This window comes from Meleagris gallopavo, chromosome 1 (assembly GCF_905368555.1).
Source record: "Meleagris gallopavo chromosome 1, MGAL_WU_HG_1.1, whole genome shotgun sequence".
NCBI classification, from domain to species: domain Eukaryota; kingdom Metazoa; phylum Chordata; class Aves; order Galliformes; family Phasianidae; genus Meleagris; species Meleagris gallopavo.
The window spans coordinates 26,605,650-26,622,374 of NC_139404.1; the positions used below are offsets into that span (position 1 = coordinate 26,605,650).

Below are 16,725 nucleotides of genomic sequence, written 5' to 3' on the forward strand. Positions count from 1 at the left end.
TACAGGCCCTTTATCATCTCTGTGGCCCTCCAGATAAGGAGACTCCACAACCTCTATGGGCAGCCTGTTCCAATGCTCTGTCTTACTTGCATTACTACAGAACTTCCTGTTCCAGTTTCTGCCTGTTGCCACTTATTTTATTATTGCTTGCCACTGAAACAAGTGCATCCCCATTGACTTGACTCACACACTTAAGAGATTTATAAACAGTTATGAGATGCCCTCTCAGCCTTCCCTTCTCCAGACTGAAGAGTCCCAGCCTGAAGAGTCCAGCATATAGGAGATGCTCTAGGCCCTCAATCATCTTTGTCGCCTTCTGCTGGACTCTCTCTAGAAGATCCCTGCCTTTTTTTGACTTGGGAGCCCAGAAACGGACACAATATTCCAGATGTGGCCTCACTAGTGAAGAATAGATGGGGAGGATCACCTCCCTCAACCTGCTGGTTGCGCCTTTTTTAATGCACCCGAGGATACTATTGGCCTTCTTGACCACAAGGGCACACTGCTGGCTCATGGCCAACCTAACACCCAGGTCCTTCTCTGTAGAGCTCCTCTCCAGCAGGTCATCCCCTAAGTTGTACTAATGCATACAGTTATTTCTCCTCAGGTGCAGGACTACACATTTGCTCTTGTTAAACTTCATCACATTCCTCTCTGCCCAACAATCCAGTTTGTTCAGGTCTTGCTGAATGGCAGCACAGCCTTCTGGTGTTGTCAGTCACTCTTCCCTGCCTTGTTTCATCAGCAAGCTTGCTGAGGGTGCATTCTATCCCTTCATCCAGGTCACTGATGAAGATGTTGAACAAGACTAGACCAAGTATTGACCCCTGGGGAACACCACTAGTTACAGGCTGCCAACTAGACTCTGTGCCACTGAATATAACCCTTGAGCTCTGCCAGTCAGGCAGTCTTCAGTCCACCTGACTGTTCACTCATCTATCTCACACTTTCTGAGCTTCATTACAAGGATGCTGTGTGAGACAGCATCAAACGCCTTGCTGAAGTCAAGGTACACAGTATCCACTGCTCATTCTGCATCTACCCAGCTGGTTATGACATCACGGAAGATGAGAATGACTGGCCTGTAATTGTCTGGATGCTCCTTCCTGCCCTTTTTGAAGACCAGTGTGATGCTGGCTGTCCTGCAGTTTTCAGGAACCTCTTCTGTTTTCCAAGACCCTTCAAAGATGACAGAGAACAGTTCAGCAGTCACCTATGCTAGCTCCCTCAGCACATGTGGGTGCATCCCATCAAGGCCCATGGATTTGTGTCCATTGATTTTAGTTAGATGGTCTTTGACTGTATCCTGCTAGACCAAAGGGAAGTCTTCCATTCTCCAGACTTTCTCACCTACCTTCAGGATCTGAAATTCCTGAGGAGCAGTCTTAGTATAAAGATTGAAACAAAAAAGGCGTTCAGTATCTCCTCCTTCTCGGCATCCTGTGTCACCTGGAAACTCATCTCATTCAGTATCCACATTTTCCCTAGCCCTCTTTTTACTACTGACATACTTAGAAAAGCCTTTCTATATTTGACTTCCTTTGCCATAATCATATTCCAAGCGGGCCTTAGCCTTCCTCATTGCATCCCTGCAGGCCCTGACAACATTCCTATATTCTTCCCAAGTGGAAATAATATTTCCACACTTAGTGTACCTTCTTTTTCCCTTTGAGTTTCACAGAATCACAGAATCACAGAATGGCCAGGGTTGGAAGGGACCTCAAGGATCATGAATTTCCAACCCCCCTGCCACAGGCAGGGCCACCAACCTCCCCATTTAATATTAGACCAGGTGCCCAGGGCCTCATCCAGTCTGGCCTTGAACACCTCCAGGGATGGGGCATCCACAACCTCTCTGGGCAGCCTGTTCCAGCACCTCACCACTCTCATAGTAAAGAACTTCCCCCTGATATCCAACCTAAATCTTCCCTCCCTCAACCCCAAACCATTTCCCCTTGTCCTGCAGTTATCTACCCTTTCAAAGAGTTGATTCCCCTCCTGTTTGTAGGCTCCTTTAGATACTGAAAGGCTGCAATTAAGTCACCCAGCAGCCTTCTTTTCTCCAGGCTGAACAAGCCCAGCTCCCTCAGCCTGTCTTCATAGGAGAGGTTCTCCAGTCCCCTGATCATCTTCATGGCTCTCCTCTTGACCCTCTCCAACAGCACTCTATCTTTCTTGTACAGGGGGCTCCAGACCTGGGCACAGAACTCCAGATGGGGCCTTACAAGAGCAGAGTAGAGGGGGACAATCATCTCCCTGTCTCTGCTGGCCATCCCTCTTCTCATGGAGCCCAGGATACCATTTGATTTCCGAGCTGCAAGAGCACACTGCTGGCTCATGTTAAGTTTTTCATCTATCAAGACCCCCAGGTCCATCTCTGCAGGGCTGCTCTCAAGGACCGCTCCTTCCAGCCTGTATGGATGCCTGGGATTCCTCCAGCCCAAGTGCAAAACTTTGCACTTTGCTGTGTTGAACCTCATCAGGTTCATCCGGGCCCACCTTTCTAGCCTGTCGAGGTCCCTCTGAATGGCATCCCTTCCCTCTACCTTGTCAACTGCACCACTTAGCTCGTCAGCAAACTTGCTGAGGGTGCACTCGATTCCGTCATCGATGTCATTGATAAAGATGTTAAAGAGCACAAGAGTTTATCCATGAGCTCCTTGCTCATGTTTTAAATTAGCCTAAGGAGTAAAACAGACTACATAAGTGTATTTCAAACAAGAAGACAAAACAAAACAGAAAAGCGATTAGCAACCTGGACTAAGACTCATGGAAGCTGAAGTCAGTGAAAGCCTAAACCAAAGGATTACCCAATCAAAACTGATAACTCCTAAGATACGAGAGATCTGTCCAAAGAACTAGGTTGTCATCATCAGGCAAGAACTCCAGAGGGTTTCATGAGGACTCAATAGCTGTCAGAAATGATCTTGGCCAGACTTCCTCCAATCATGCATCATGCACATAGAAGTATGTGAGTGTGAATTAAAGCAATTTGAGTCAAAGCTTTTGAAAAACAACTTGCTTTAATATTTTTTAAGTATCACCTCTCCGTTTCACAATATTACACACTGAGTTTTATTTTGCTAACTTCCCTAGATGTAAATGAATACACAACAGATAGTGTGTCAGTGCACTGCAGATTCTTTCAAGAAGTAAAACATTCAGCACACTCAGCCTTTTCTTGTGCTCTGGGCATATTTTCCACTCCTGTGGAACACTGACATACAACCTGTAAATTTATTCCACAGAAAAAATCTATGAACAAGGAGTTTCTGTGCCCTTCTGTAGCAGCTAAGGAAATGAACTAAGGAAAAAAAAAAAAAGATCATTTTGCAGTTTAGCAAAAAATGCTTTAATTTTAAAATACCCTCTCCATTCCTATATTTTACACAATGGAACTGTTTACTTTAAAAATGAAGTAAATGTAATTTCTTACCAGTCTCTTTTGCTGAAGCTGTTCTCTAAGTAATCTATCTTCTGGTAAGACATCACAAAGAAGAAAATAATTGTCCTGTTCTTCTGTTAAGAGATCAGAAAGTGTGGATAAGGCATGGGAGGTTGCTGCAGTTTTGAACATTAGTGGTATATAATCAGCTAAACCTCGGATGCAATGACTTTTTAAATCTATAAAAGTCAGCTATTTTAATTACATAATTTAATGAAACATACTTAAATATTTGTACACAATTATTCAAAAAACCTTATATCAGCCATTAAACTGTGTCTGATCTTAAACTGAATTGAATTTACACCATTTATATCACAGTATAAAGACAAATGTTTTGCACACTACCATCTTTATTCTCTTTTATGTTGGTTCTTCTGGAGGCATGAAGTAATTTTAATCACTGATATTCCTCACAGTATAAAGTCAGCATGAAAGAAAAATGAAATAACTTTTAACTCTATTTTTAACGTGAGATTTTTCACTTATTTTCCAAATAATTACCAATTTGCATTGGTAATTGCCCTGCCAATGCCACCTTTTACAGTCAGATCACATTCCATCTGTAAGTATATATCACAACTGTTTAATAACATATACTGACATTTTTAAATACATATTTTATGTTTAAAAATGTACAGTTTATGTTTACTAAAGAGTTATGTGGTTAGTGGACTGAACTATTAATAACTCTTTCACCGCTTAAGGTAGATTTCAGATTTCCCCATCTTTTTACATAGAACCCCATATGAAATAAGACAAAACTCCTGATTTCTGAGCTATTGCATTTCAAGGAGCTCATCATTAAAATTAACAAAATGTTCCCATTATTCTCTTGAAGGGCTACTGCTGGATTACAATTGTGGCAAGGACCTTCAGGTGCTTGATCCGCAATTTTCAAATTGAATGGTAGGTGTTAAAATTTCAGCAGCAAAATTATTCATATGTGAGATAAAGGTAATTACAGTCTTCAAAGTGATTTCCACATTTTCTAGAACCATTTTCTTAAAATGCATTTCAATTAAAATACTTTATTTCCACCCATCTCTGGCACTGGTTGCATGCATTTTTCCTCTCTTATGAGCTCTCCACAGAGTATTAAAGATGCAGAAAAGCCCTAATATTCTCCTAAATATTCTCCTATCTGCTTTTAGGTAAATTATGTATTTCTGTTACAAAATGGGAAGCCAAAGAAACACATTTACCTGGAACAGAAGGTGTGAAGTTCACAACAGGAAATTTATTACCGCATTTAATAAGTTTTGGTCTACTTAAGAGAAAAACTTTTGTACAATCAGACTCTGACATTACCATGGATTATCAAACAGGGCCAGAGCCTTGAAGTACAGTCCTGGTCTTGTGTCAGAGTGCAGAAAATTGCAGGCCTTGTACCGCTATGTGAGGGGATTTTCTCCTAACATTTCCAGGGCAGTAAGCACAGGAACAGGAGAAAGGAAATGTATGTGACTGTGGCCCTGCTGCCTAGAAGAAGCCAGTGGTACAAGCCAATAGTGGTGAGCAGGGTGAATTTGGGAAGACAGTTCCCTGTGAACATTTCTCCACATTTCCAAGACAATCAGAGATTATTTATGCAGTAGCTACCAAGGCCGCCCTAGCCATTATGAGGATCAGCACTGCTTCTAGGCCTTGATGTGCAACTGGCCCCAGTTTGGCAGTGTTTAAAGCCTGGAGTTGACTTAATCCTTAATTAGCACAGTATTGAAGCACGCTGCAATCCTTCAAAAGGGTACAGTTAAATATGCCGCTGATTTCAGTATTCTGACCTAGTGTCGGGATATTTCATATCTGACTGCATCAAAGCATGTAATTACCATGAGATCTGGCCAAAAATAAATAAGCAGCATACTTACCTAAGGGAGCTTCCGAATTTGTTCTTATCACACTACAAAAGTCTGTGATGGGCTGTTCTGCAAACCTCTTCTTCCAATATAAAATGTATCTTTACAAATAAGGGGAAGATGATTAGTGAAGAAAGAAGAATGAAAGAGGTTTAATAAACAGCTGATCTGCTCTCGTGTCTTTCATTCTCTAAATTCTTAGAGATCTTGGTGGAGTTGTTTTTTTTTTTTCTTGTTTTTTTCCCTTTAATTCCTCTCTCAGTATTTTCATCCTTTAATCTGGTTTTCCAATTCATTAAATTTACTCAGCTTCATTAAACCTGGGTTGAACTACCCTGTCAAAATGAAAGACTTACATTTAGCTTTACATGAACACTGTGACCTATTCATATCTTCAGACAGATATGCCATTCAGGTGCATCTTTACTGAAAAGATATACCACAGAGTACTCTCAAATTCCCAAAATATTGAGGCTGCTGTTCTGTAAGATGCAGGCAAGTATCTGAAACTCAGTAAAAACACCAGCTTGTCAAAAGTGATGTCTTGGCAGGTCTCCCGTGGAGTTACTGAAAGCTGTAGCTTGGCAGACAACTAAGAAGACAGAAAAACGAAGTCCCCAAGCAGTGGGGGGTGAGGTAGCAGACAGAATAAGGAAGGCTCTAAACACATCTTGAAAGTTTAACCCATCAACAGTTGTTTAAAAGCATGCCTGCACTATCAGAGTTTGTTATAGCACCATTAACAGACCCCATCAGAGATTAGGCTCTCACTGAAATACAAGCTACTGTCTAACAATAAAAAAAAAATATTACACACTCAGTACTATGATGAAAGGAGTAAAGCAGCCCTCGTGCTTATATTCAGAATTTTATAATAATAATAATTACTTGGGAAATGCTTACGTGCATGTTTACATTTATATTTATGACTGGTGTATGACATTAATAAAGATGGAGTTGGTCAGGTAAAGGCTAGCTGTTTCCTACGGACATGGCATCATAAAGACTCCTGGAGTTTTTAGGACATAAATGTGCAAAAGGATTTCAAGATGTCACCTAGTCTGTCCCCTGTAGTGAAATAAGTGAACACCATTTAGACAGACTCATCACACCATAATTTCTATGCCATGAAGCTAGCTTACTCTTAAGCAATTTGCTACCATAAGACTGCAACTTAACTCAAAGAATCGATGCTCAGACAAAGCAAATACCTTGTCACACTTCCAGATAGAGAGAATAACTGGTCAGTGACCTCTACATCATGCATGTGTTGAAAGCTTATTCCCCTCATTTCTACCCCTTCTCCTACTGCCAACTTATGTTTGCTTTTCTAAGCTTAAGAAAAAAAAAGTTGTAAATTAGCATTGCTCTCCTCCGGACCCTTCAGCTCTTGTTTTCTGTCAATAAATGCATAACTAAGACTGGTTGTAAGTCATTCACAGTATTAGACTAATTTGCTAATAATTGATGCAGCAAAGAATAGAAGACATATTTCAGAGTAACAACTTCATGACTTCCATCCTGGGGCCATTTTCTATAACATTTGGATACTTTCCAATTGAATTAACAGCAAAAAAATAAAAAAATAAAAAAATCTAAATTGACTTTTTCTTGAAGAGGTGGTTTTCAAATACATTTTTAGTAACCCAGAATAAATCCCCCAAGCGCTCTTAAACTGGCATTCCATTACTGAGCAGTTCTGATCCCTTTATTTATTTGAGGAAAACAGCAAAACAGCATTATCTCCGAAGAACGCTGAATTCTTGTTCTGCTGCTTTCAGCACAAAACCAAACAAAAACAAGCATCAGTCTCCAATTTTAAGCAATGTTAAACTCATATGTTGGAATAAGGATTTATATGGCTTTTATCTTCCCAAATTTCATCCTAATATTTAATTTTTTTGCATCTTAAAGGTTAGAACAGTCTTTGGCTGAGTAACTTGTCATGGAAGACCTACCAGAAAACTCCTTCTTGTTAAGAAATCAGCCACCTAACATCTAAACACTGCAACAGAGCTAGCTACAAATTGGTAGGTACTGTCTAGCTTACTGACATCCTTGTGTGTGGAAGCAAAATGCCAAACAAGTGCCCAGTCTCTGAAATCACAAGCCAGCTGGGGCTGTGCCAGCTACTGCAGGACATTAAAAGAAAGCAAGCCAAATGTGATCCTGCTGAGGTGATCAGTGACACAGCTGTAGGAGTCACAGCTACACATCGATCACAGACCTGTGAAGTACAGTTAAGGATTTAATCTGATTTCTGTGGGGAAATACTGGCATCCCTATGACAGGGTAAATGAATTTCACCCCAGAATGTGGAAGCTCATGTGCTGAGCAGCTTCTGTACACAATACAGCTTTAGGACATCATGTAGTGGTAGAAATAATCCTTTCCTACACAAATAAGACCAAAAAATGGAAGAGTTGATTGTCTAGAGTGTGCTTTATGGAATAAACAGCTCTCTAGCTTGCTGGTTATAACATGAGCTGAGAAGTCCCTAGGATACGACAAATAATTTCTAATGGAAGAATTGCCCTGTGTTGTAACCATACAACAGTCCACTGTAAAACCAGTATTTCAGAAAGACAATTTCTTGTTTTCTGAAACTTTATATACTTTCACATACACATCTAGTACAAGCAATACATTCCATACCTTTTAAAATCTGCAACCAGTTTCACATCTGCAATGACAAGCTTGTGTTCAATTATCATGTGCTTCAGGAGCTGGTTTTGTTCTGCTAAGACATAGCATTCTTCACAGAAAATGCAAGGCACAGTGGGAGAACTTTCTACAGTAGCAACACCATCAGGACTTGCTGGACTTTCTGGTAGAGACAGAGGTTCCAAAATACACTCTGTAATGAAGACAAATAAAAAAATAATTAAATTAGTTTTGACTAAGTGACAAATTTTCAGTTGCGGTGCAGATGGGGACAGAGGTAAACAGGAGCTGCTGGGGCCACAAGGGGAAGAAGGCACAAAAACATAGGAAATACAGCTTCTTCAGTTCTATGCTGCTTTTGTGGAATACAAAATCTGTCCTAAGGCCGTTAAGGCTTCTACTTTCGCCATGTGAAAATATAAAACACTCTGGCAAGGCAGTGTGTTGGCAGAAGACTGATGGGCGTGACACACCAAATTCCGTTTACCTGGTAAAACTGCACAGCACGGAGTGATGGTAGTGCACAGCACACGGACTTACCTGCAGCAATACAGCTGCTCCTGACATTCCTCCTCTGCTAGCTTTACCTGCACTTCAGCCTATTCCCTTCCCCCAGACATTTCTTTATTACACTGAGGTTGTATAAATTGTTCCAATTTTTCCTATTTTAAGAACAGCAGCTGCTACTCTAAATGATACAGCAATCCTATCAAAAGGGTCAGCACTTCTAAGCAGAACTTTTTAGCTGCAAGATTCTAGTTTTTTGCATTCTTACAGTATTGGTTTATAGCCTGAAGCGTCATTAAAATGTGTTTACAGTGAAAAGTAGAGCAACTTAATTTCCCTTGCATTTGCTGACTCTTAACGACGCCAAGAGAACTAAGCAGATACTCTGCCAGCCAGTTCAGCTCTGCCCAATAAGCACCTACAGTGCTTTCTGCTCATTTTTGGTGTAGATCTCTTGCAATGACCTATTTGAACATTCACAAGTCCAAATAAACAAAAGCCTGTCTGCCTCATCAAATTGACTTTCGAGAGACAGGTGTGTAAGGTAGGGATTTCTTTGTGGCACAGACGAGGAGCTGATGCAGTTACTCAGCACGAGTAATAGGGAGAAGAAATTGTTTGGACCCAAAGAATTGGACTTGGAGAACAGATCTGTTAATCTTTCAGTGCAGAGGTGAGTGACAGCAGGAATAAACCGGGGTGAAGTACTGATGCCCAAAGAGTGTGGCTAATACTGAAAGAGAATTACTTAAATATCGACTGCTGGACCGGTGTGGCAACTGAAGAAGCTTACACAATTTATTTCAAAGCTTATGCAAGGAGGAGGTGAAGTAAAAAAGAACCCATGAAAATACCTTTGTGCTCATCTGCTGCAAGAGAACACTGAACAAGAGGATAAACGCACAGAGCAGAACAAAGGCCACAGCCTTTAGCATAGAAGCTAATGGATTAGCACATAATACAAACATCAGAATAGCACAAATAAATCTACTTGAAATCTCTGAAAAAGCAGCTAATTTCGATGCTATGTTTGGAGCCAAGTGGCCACTTGGAGAAAATATACTGGAGAAAAGCTGCTGAACTCTGAAGAACAGATGAGGGCTTAGCAGGGAGGGAGGGCACTGGGATGCATTTTTCACATGCAGTCATAGGAAAATGAGTGAAAAACTGCAAGCTTCTCACAGAATCTTTTCCAAGCATGTTGCTTGCTTTCAGGATCATTCTTAACCATTCAATTCTCAGAAAGTTTCAGAAAAGTCAATCACGTATTAACGTACATGACAGTGGCCATGGCCTTTGTGTTCACTCACAGGTATATTATTCTTCATTTGTTAACACTGAAGAGCATTTTTGTTGTTTAGTTCACTCAAATACCAGGAGATTCTTCTGCAGTGCTTCAGTTGGCCCTGCTCCTTATAACTTGAAAAACAAAATAACAGCAAAATGTATCACATAATTCCTCTCTTATTTGTGCCTGGGGTGAACAGGACAGTACACAGTTCTCTGTAAAACTCCTCCATCAAGTTTCTGCCAAATCATCCCTTGGCCTCTGAGTTTTCCTCCTCTACTTAATGCAAAATGAGCATGGCTGTTATGTAAGTAGATACTCCGAAGACTTCATTCAAAGTCCGTCTTATTCAGGAGCTGAGAAAACCCCTCTCTCATTTACAGAATTGACAGCTGACAGCTGACATCATGTTGCTCAACCTTTAACAATGACAGATAAAATTGTAGTCTTTTACAGCTAATTCTGAGCTAAAAATGTAAATTACTAGAAATAAAAGACTACAAGAATATATTCTCTGAAAACAAAGACTAAAAGGTATACCCTATTCTTTGGGGAAAAATAAAATGAATACTTTAAAGACATTTGACAATGAGCCAGTATAGAAAAGGATTTGGATTTCACGAATTACTTTCAAAACTGGAAGAGGCCCTACTTTTTGTTACAGGTGTGCATATGATATTAGTACAACATAATCCTGCTTCCTACACATTACAAACTCCATATACCACTTAACAGTGATAAAGGAAAATGAAAGAAGACTGCCCATTAGAGAAAGTACATGGCTTCATTTCATTTTAAGTGTTGTTAAATACAGACTAGTTAACCTTCACAGCTAATGAAGCAACAAGCTCAAAATGGATTCATTTTCCTTACTGGAACATTTTTAGTTTTAAATATGGTTGTTCCCAACTCAAAACTAATGTTGGTTTGCACGTTAAGTAAACGTTATGCCACAAAGGCATAATAAAGACTTTGCAATACAGGCAATGTACTCTATCTGCATGATCACGTGCAATTATCACAAAGCAATATGCCGTGCAATTTTATAGCCAATACAATAGATCTGAATAGCAGAAAGAAAAGCAAGGAAAGATTTGTGCATTTAAAGGTCACTTGTGAAAGATGTATCTAGGAGATGGTTTAACCATTAAGGGATGGAATGCCCTGCTATCCCGTCTTCCTGCACCTGATCCTGCCACTGCTAACCACCACATCCCCCCACTGCTTGTGCTGATTCTTATACTTGCCAAGTCCCTTGCTGAGTCGATTCAGCTCTCTAACCAGACAGAACTACTCACTTCTTTATTTTTGCACAGTAATATTGAAGATGCTCCAGTAAGGACATGAGCAAGCTGAGGAGCATGCAGCTAGAAGCACTGCGATGAATCAGGACCTTCCTGCTCTCATGGTGGCAAGCTGCTTAACAGCCTTAGCTGTTCTATGTGATTGTACTGTAAGCATGCCCTATAAAGTTTATGAGATTCCTTGAAAAGCATTACACACAAAGGAAAAGAAAGTACTATGATTTTATCGCTGTGCTTCTTAACAGTAATGTTTGGCACGGGATGCAAAACTTACTGCTCTCAGTACAGGCACACCTGAGTCACCAAATGCACTAACATGTGTCCTGCTCTGCTCTTTCTGGTCGCACATCAGAGCTACGTAGCCTAACTGCAAATGGGGAAAAGTTCAAGCTGCTGCGTAAGACACATTCTCCAGCTAGACAGCGTTCAGATCAACAACAAAGCTCCACTGTTCTCACGGCTCACTGACATGGCTTGGATTTGGGCTGGATTCAAGTGCCAATCTCAGGGAATGGCAGATACCTGCAGAAGGCACTCAGCAAGCCCAGGGAGGAGCTCCCATTCTCTGCAGAGAATGCTCAACTCAGACCCTTCCCTGGGAAGCTTTGCAACTGGAAAAAGAGGAATGACAGTTATGGGACTAGAAGGCAAGTGTAACTAGGAAAGAAGAAATCAAACTTCTTTTATGAAAATTAAGCATTTTTTTTAATTAGACGAAGAATACTGTGAAAATTCAAGACTGTGAGTGTTCTAAGAAATTAAATGATGACAGAGGAATCCGTGCAAATTGACTTACGATAGAAATTTCGAGGTTTCAGGTAATTTCTTGCAGTTTATGGCACAGCAACAAAGCTTCAAGTTGAAGAGTATATTATGTAAATACAGTCCTGTACAGTATATATTTGTAAACCCATGGCTGGTAACACAAGGACAATGAAACAAAATAAGAACATCTGCTGGAATGTTAAGTGTCTTTCTAATTAAATCCAGCAGCTGAATGAATCAAGTCATTACCAACAAGTCTGGTTTATTATCTCATTAATACTGCTGGTTAATATTAGGTGGAGATTAGCAGAACTTTAAATGATCTTAAACCAAAAATAAATGTAACAAAAATACAGAGGCAAATAAATGAATCTAAACAATTAGTAAAAAACGGGAGGTTTCAGACAAAGAACAAAGGGGAGTAAAAATGACAGGAAAACAAAAGGCGCAGAGCAAACCTGGCACACTGTAACAACAGCACAGCAGATGTCTACTGGAAGGCAGAAAGGCTGAGCACCCTCCCCCAAGCTTACACTGATTACATGGCAAAACTACTTAGTTCCTGAAGTAATCAGCCCCCCCACATTAGGGAGCTGAGTGTGTACTCTTAAATTCGGTTCTGCACAAAACAGTGCTGCATTCAAAATTCTTCTAGAAAGAATAGGCACAAAGCTTGTCTGATATTCAAGCTTTATTGAGCTATGATAGAAACGAGTATCAAGAAGCACTGGCTTACCACTTGAAACAGACACATGACAGCTTCCCTGTTCTGCAACCTTGGCACTGCAAGATGTATTTGCTGGCACAGTGGCATTCCCTAATTTGTGGTTGTATTCTTGGAAGCGATTTATTACTGATTACAGGATTTTTCCATTGTTTCCAGAAGTATGAAAGATGGATGACTAATGACTTGCCAAATAAACAGTATTCAAAACCAAAACTCAGAATAATGGAAATAAACCACCCTGTCATCATCCTCATGAATACTACATGCAAATATGTGCCTCAGTGAACGAAGAATCAATACCCATAACAATTTTCTCGCTTTATGTATTAAAGCACTCAAGTACTTCTATTAAGTTCAACTATCATTCAGTCTGAGTTCATGAGGAATTATTTAGCTATTACTTCTGCTTGTTAACACACTATTGATGATATTTACTTAAAATGCCCATGTGCTGTAGGAGACAACGCATCCCGTGGCTTCCCCCAAGATCAATCAGCCTCAGGTCTGTGCAGTTTTTCATTGAATGCAAATGAGCACTTCAAAAGTGTGCTTAATCATACAGCTAAACCTTGCCAGTTTTACAGAAACTGTAAAGATTCTGCAGCATCCACTGTCTGGGAATATGAAATTTTTACTTCAGTAGAATGACAGCTCTATGAAAAAGCTGTAAGTTACCAAATCCCAGTATCACAGGATTGAGTTTCTATAGAGCAGGTGTCTGCTGGGAGCTGGAACTAACAGAAATACAACTGTGCTAAATAGCCATATTTAACAGGGCTGCTCTGTCGGGGAGCTTAGGATGTTGCAGTTTCATTAGCATTAACAAGTGTTGCTATGGGTACCGGCGTAGAGGCATCGGAATACAAGTGAATAGAAGAAGTGGGAAAGTGATTAATAAAAATGTGAAGTGTTGGAATTTTAATAAAACAGAACCAATCTGCCTGCCAGTGAGATCAAGCTTAAATAATAGCCTACATGATTGCCTAGTTCACCAACAGGTATATATGCCAGTGCTGGTCATCTCTCTGCTTAAGCCCAGGAAGACTAAACCTTGCATGAATAACAAAAAAACACCAGAGCAAAAGAATTCCACTCACACTGAGAGGGACACACATACGTGTGCGCATACACAGATGAAAGTGATCCTAATAAGTATTCATAACAATATTTAAACGCCAATGTTAATATGCCATTTATAAACATTTAACACATTACAGACATTCTGTGCGAGCTCAGAGTCACACAATGCCTCATTTCTGAGTGAACAGCATGGATTAACTTTGGCTTAACTAAATGTTTGATGCCTTTGTCACAAACATGAAATAACATTTATATTTAATTCAGAAAGAATTTTTGAACATTTCTCTTTTGCCCTTTAGAGCTACTCTGATTTGTTACCACTGTTGTTCAGCAAAATTAGTACCCTTTCTGTTTACAGAATACCTATATGGTGAAATGGTAGCACCACTTCAGTATTTGTGTTTGCTAGACAAATAAAATGCAAAGTCAATTCCTACTCATAGCAAAACTATGAAAAAATTAGCAAAAGAATGTAAGTTTACCTAATTTTTCCACTTCTCCTGTACTTCAGCTGCAATAATTCTTACAAGTGACAACCCATGTGATGATTACTAACAGAACTTCTGCTTTGCTGTTTGTGAAGGTTGTTTTCTGGACTCTTCCTACAGCAGACATCTCATTGGTTTCAGTTACACCTTCAGAGTATCTCCCAAGTCTTAATGCATCCACTCCTTCTGCCATTCAGTAAATTCTTCTCAACTCCTTTGGAGATGCTTCAGGATTTAGTCTCGCCTACGGGTGCTGCTGTAGGCTTGCAGAAAGGTCACGGCTATTATGAACTGCACTGTGAAGGGAGCAGTGTTTTTCACTACTCTCACTGCTAAAATGCCTTCTAGAGCTTCAGCATGCCTGCTTCCATACCTACTGCTGTAGCTTCCTTTCTAACCCACTCCACCCACTCTCTCCTGGATTGCCCTTACCAAAGTCTTCCTTCTCTGCAGCCGTAACACCTTCAGTACTCAAGTCTGTGCAGGGCTGTGACATAAACTGGGAAATCAAGTTCAGTTTAAGTCCCTCATGCAGTTTTCCACAAACCATAATTCTCATTTACTTCCACTCCACCCTCTGCTCCTTTCCCACAACTCACAAGCACAGATGCAGAACATGTATGAGTTGCAACACCAGCCATCATTCTCCAGCTCTCTCCTTCCAAGAATATTTTTACCCTCGTCATATGATCTCCTCAAAGCTTTTCCTTTCCTGAATTTTGGCCTTGGATGCAGTTTGCAGTGAGAACTCTGTGGTTAGTTCTACAAACATTTCTCTCTGCAGACACTGTACTCACGTGAAGGATCTATTGTCATTCACCTCAATGCACTGGCAAGACAAGAACTACAGATCTTAAATACACAAAGACTGTTGGAACATCTATACAGAACGCTATGTCTGTATTCTGTTTTTTTTTTTTTTTTAAATAAGAAAAGCAATAAAGCAAACCAGGATGATTGGTGGTAATCAATACTTAGTGGTCTCCTCTGACATCTCCTCCGTACTTAAATGTTTAACTGCAAAAATTGATATAAAAATTAATATTTATTAATCACTTCAACTTATATGAATTGTTATACTGATTTCAGTTTCTAGACAACAATACGATACTTCAGCAAAGAAGGTATCTTTGAAGTAAATTAAGTAAATTATACAGACCTAAAGTATATTGATTTGAAGTAAATTATATTGATTATATTGTTTAGTGTGATGATAAGGTAGATACGAAGAGCTGAGATCCAAGTTAGACACTAAAATCAGGGATTAAGAAGCAATGATTAAAACTCACTATCTCGAAAGGTTACCAAGGTAATTATGCAGCCTGAGACTCTGAATGTAAAGTTCCCAGGAAGAGAAGGACAAACACAAGAATTGGAAGGACAGAAGTGATCATTTTGGTTTTTGTTTTGCACTCATCATCTAACTAATAAAAAGCACTAGATTTTTTTTGTTTAGTTTGCTATTAAGTATATCAGGACACATCAAAGGCACTGTAATAAATTATTAAACGCTGTTTTAGAGTTGAGATATAAAGACTAAACTTCAGTTTTTTTCACATGAAAAATTTAGAGCCTGCAAAGCTTACCACTGCCACTGTTCCACAGACATCTGTGAAAACATTAGCAAGCTTGAAATTAGTCCTGTTTTAGTTTCTCTTTAATGCAGTTGTGACCTTAGCTCTGAGGAAAACAGGGAGTCTTAATGATATGTTTTGTATGGATTGCTACAACTGATTTTTACCATGCCTTTAACAACTGTTGTACTGAAACTAGTATTTTTATGTCAACATTGCCAAATATGAGGTGCTAACAACTTCACTTTGTACTTTTTTGTACAAAGTTTTAAAAATTTAGTAGAGATCAATAAATGTTCATTACAAGAATTTTCCTCATCTTTTCTCCTTTTAGTTGTCTTATTCCTCTAACAGGATTCAATTTCCAAGAACATGTTTATCATACACAGATTCAGCTTTTTTTCCTCCTGGTGTTAAAAGGGCTTCCCAGTGATCTTTGTAAATTACTGCTTTCCTTTCTGCAGATACAGGCAAGGCTGTGTGATTTTCCTTTAAAAATCTAAAACCTCTTTTCAACATTCCAATGAGATATTGCCATGTGATTATGATAGGAATTTTTACCAGGCTCCTGACTAAATTGTTTGCACTGCAGAGCTCTTTTCCAACGGTAGACTTTCTTAGGGAAATGCAATTATTTAGGAAAAAAAAAAATATATATTTAAAAAGTTACATTCTCTTTACTTGAATTTTTCTAAGAATAATAGAATTCTAAGAATAATAGAACTAATAGAACTTAATCCTAATCTCAAATTGCATCCCCAGAAACCCCATTTCTGAGATCCTGACATTTGTAGCTTTTATATTGGCAGAACAGGTAGAGATCAGCTATTCTAACGCTTTCCCAATACTCAGCAAGACTTCAAGGCTGACTTGTTTAACTGTTCTTTGTATTTAACGAGGAATCAGTACAATGAAGAAGCACTGTGTGTTAGCAACTCTGTGGACTGCTGCTGCTTTTCTCAGAGAACTGGAGCATTTCCAGATGGAGAGCTGCAAAAGAAGTTGTTTCTACTTTTAGAATCAA

The 16,725-nt window shown here is 39.5% G+C and overlaps 1 protein-coding gene across 1 annotated transcript in view; it reads right to left on the reverse strand.

The window, feature by feature from the left end:
* ZNF277 (zinc finger protein 277) overlaps positions 1 to 16,725 on the reverse strand; it is a 53,363-nt gene that overhangs the window by 24,515 nt on the left and 12,123 nt on the right. Inside the window, exons 2-4 of the mRNA XM_085219369.1 lie at positions 7,960 to 8,161; positions 5,317 to 5,405; positions 3,437 to 3,519 (exon numbers count right to left, since the gene is read on the reverse strand). Of these exons, the coding sequence (XP_085075495.1) occupies positions 3,437 to 3,519; positions 5,317 to 5,405; positions 7,960 to 8,161 (374 nt within the window). The remainder of the gene's footprint in view (positions 1 to 3,436; positions 3,520 to 5,316; positions 5,406 to 7,959; positions 8,162 to 16,725) is intronic.